Source organism: Mycetomoellerius zeteki, unplaced genomic scaffold (assembly GCF_001594055.1).
Source record: "Mycetomoellerius zeteki isolate Tzet28-1 unplaced genomic scaffold, Tzet1.0 scaffold174, whole genome shotgun sequence".
Classification (NCBI taxonomy): domain Eukaryota; kingdom Metazoa; phylum Arthropoda; class Insecta; order Hymenoptera; family Formicidae; genus Mycetomoellerius; species Mycetomoellerius zeteki.
Genome location: NW_017256696.1, coordinates 2737804 through 2738868, shown reverse-complemented (window position 1 = coordinate 2738868; position 1065 = coordinate 2737804). Strand labels below are relative to the sequence as shown.

At 30.9% G+C, this 1065-nt stretch overlaps 1 protein-coding gene across 1 annotated transcript in view; it reads right to left on the bottom strand.

Annotated features, from left to right (window-relative positions):
• Positions 1-105, bottom strand: part of LOC108721606 (Mitochondrial calcium uptake 3) — a 28029-nt gene extending 27924 nt beyond the window's left edge. Inside the window, exon 1 of the mRNA XM_018446248.1 lies at positions 1-105. This exon is cut by the window's left edge and continues 117 nt beyond it. Within this exon, the coding sequence (XP_018301750.1) occupies positions 1-105 (105 nt within the window).
• Positions 106-1065: the final 960 nt, after the last annotated feature.

Below are 1065 nucleotides of genomic sequence, written 5' to 3'. Positions count from 1 at the left end.
CGACGCGTACGCACGCGTGACATCGCGAAAGTGTCGTGCATACGGCGACACACGTCGCGAGAGGCACACTATCGTCGCCATTTTCAACTCGTGCGATCGGCGCATGCCTCGTCCACAACTCCACAGCCCGCATTTTCCTTGTGAAACGTCAATTTCTCCTACCTATCACAGCCAGTATTGTCGCTAGAAATTCTCGTACCCGAGACTTGGAAAGTACTTGGAAAAACTTGAAATTTTCGGAGAATTTATTTTTTGAAAAATCAGGAATTTTCACGAAATTTTATTGGTACTTATTATTAAGAAAATTTGGGAAATTTTAAAATTTAAAATTTTTGAAGTTTAAATTTTGTTTCTTCCTAGAAATATGCTTTTTGATCATTATTTCGTAACAATGCAAAGTGTTAACGAAATATAAGGTGGACAATTATTTTCAAAAATATAAGAGGTTATTTTTAGATTAAAGTATTTAATGTAAAATTTATGTAGATATATTTTTTAGAACTTTACTAACCTAATTATAGCCGATTAATTATTTATGCATCATATTTTATGCAAAAAATCAATTTTAATATCGAAACGCAATAAATATAAAAGTTTTATAGAAATTTTTTATTCTGATATTCGGACAAGTATTTTTATTGATTTTTTAAATTCTCGCCAGAACACAATTACTGTCAGTATAGGAATATATACTGTACGTAATTATGAATTTCTTTTCATATTATCCTGACAGTCATATAACCCGGCAGAATCTGCTCATCCACTTTCTTATGGAGTTCTCACACGAGTATTATCGTCAAAATATTAGTCGCAATCCACGTATGCAGAATTAATGACGTTCGGATAAATAGACACAAATGAAGAAATTTCATATAATGATTTATCGTAGTAAAAATTTTCTTTTATTAACCCTTTACATTTCGGCCAACAGCAGTAGCTTAAATAGAAAAATATCTAAGGGTTAATGGTTGTAAATCTTAAATAGAAAAATATAATAAGAGTTTAGCGGTATAAAAATCGTTATAATTAAAGATAAACTATGTCGAATCTCAATTAATAGAAGGG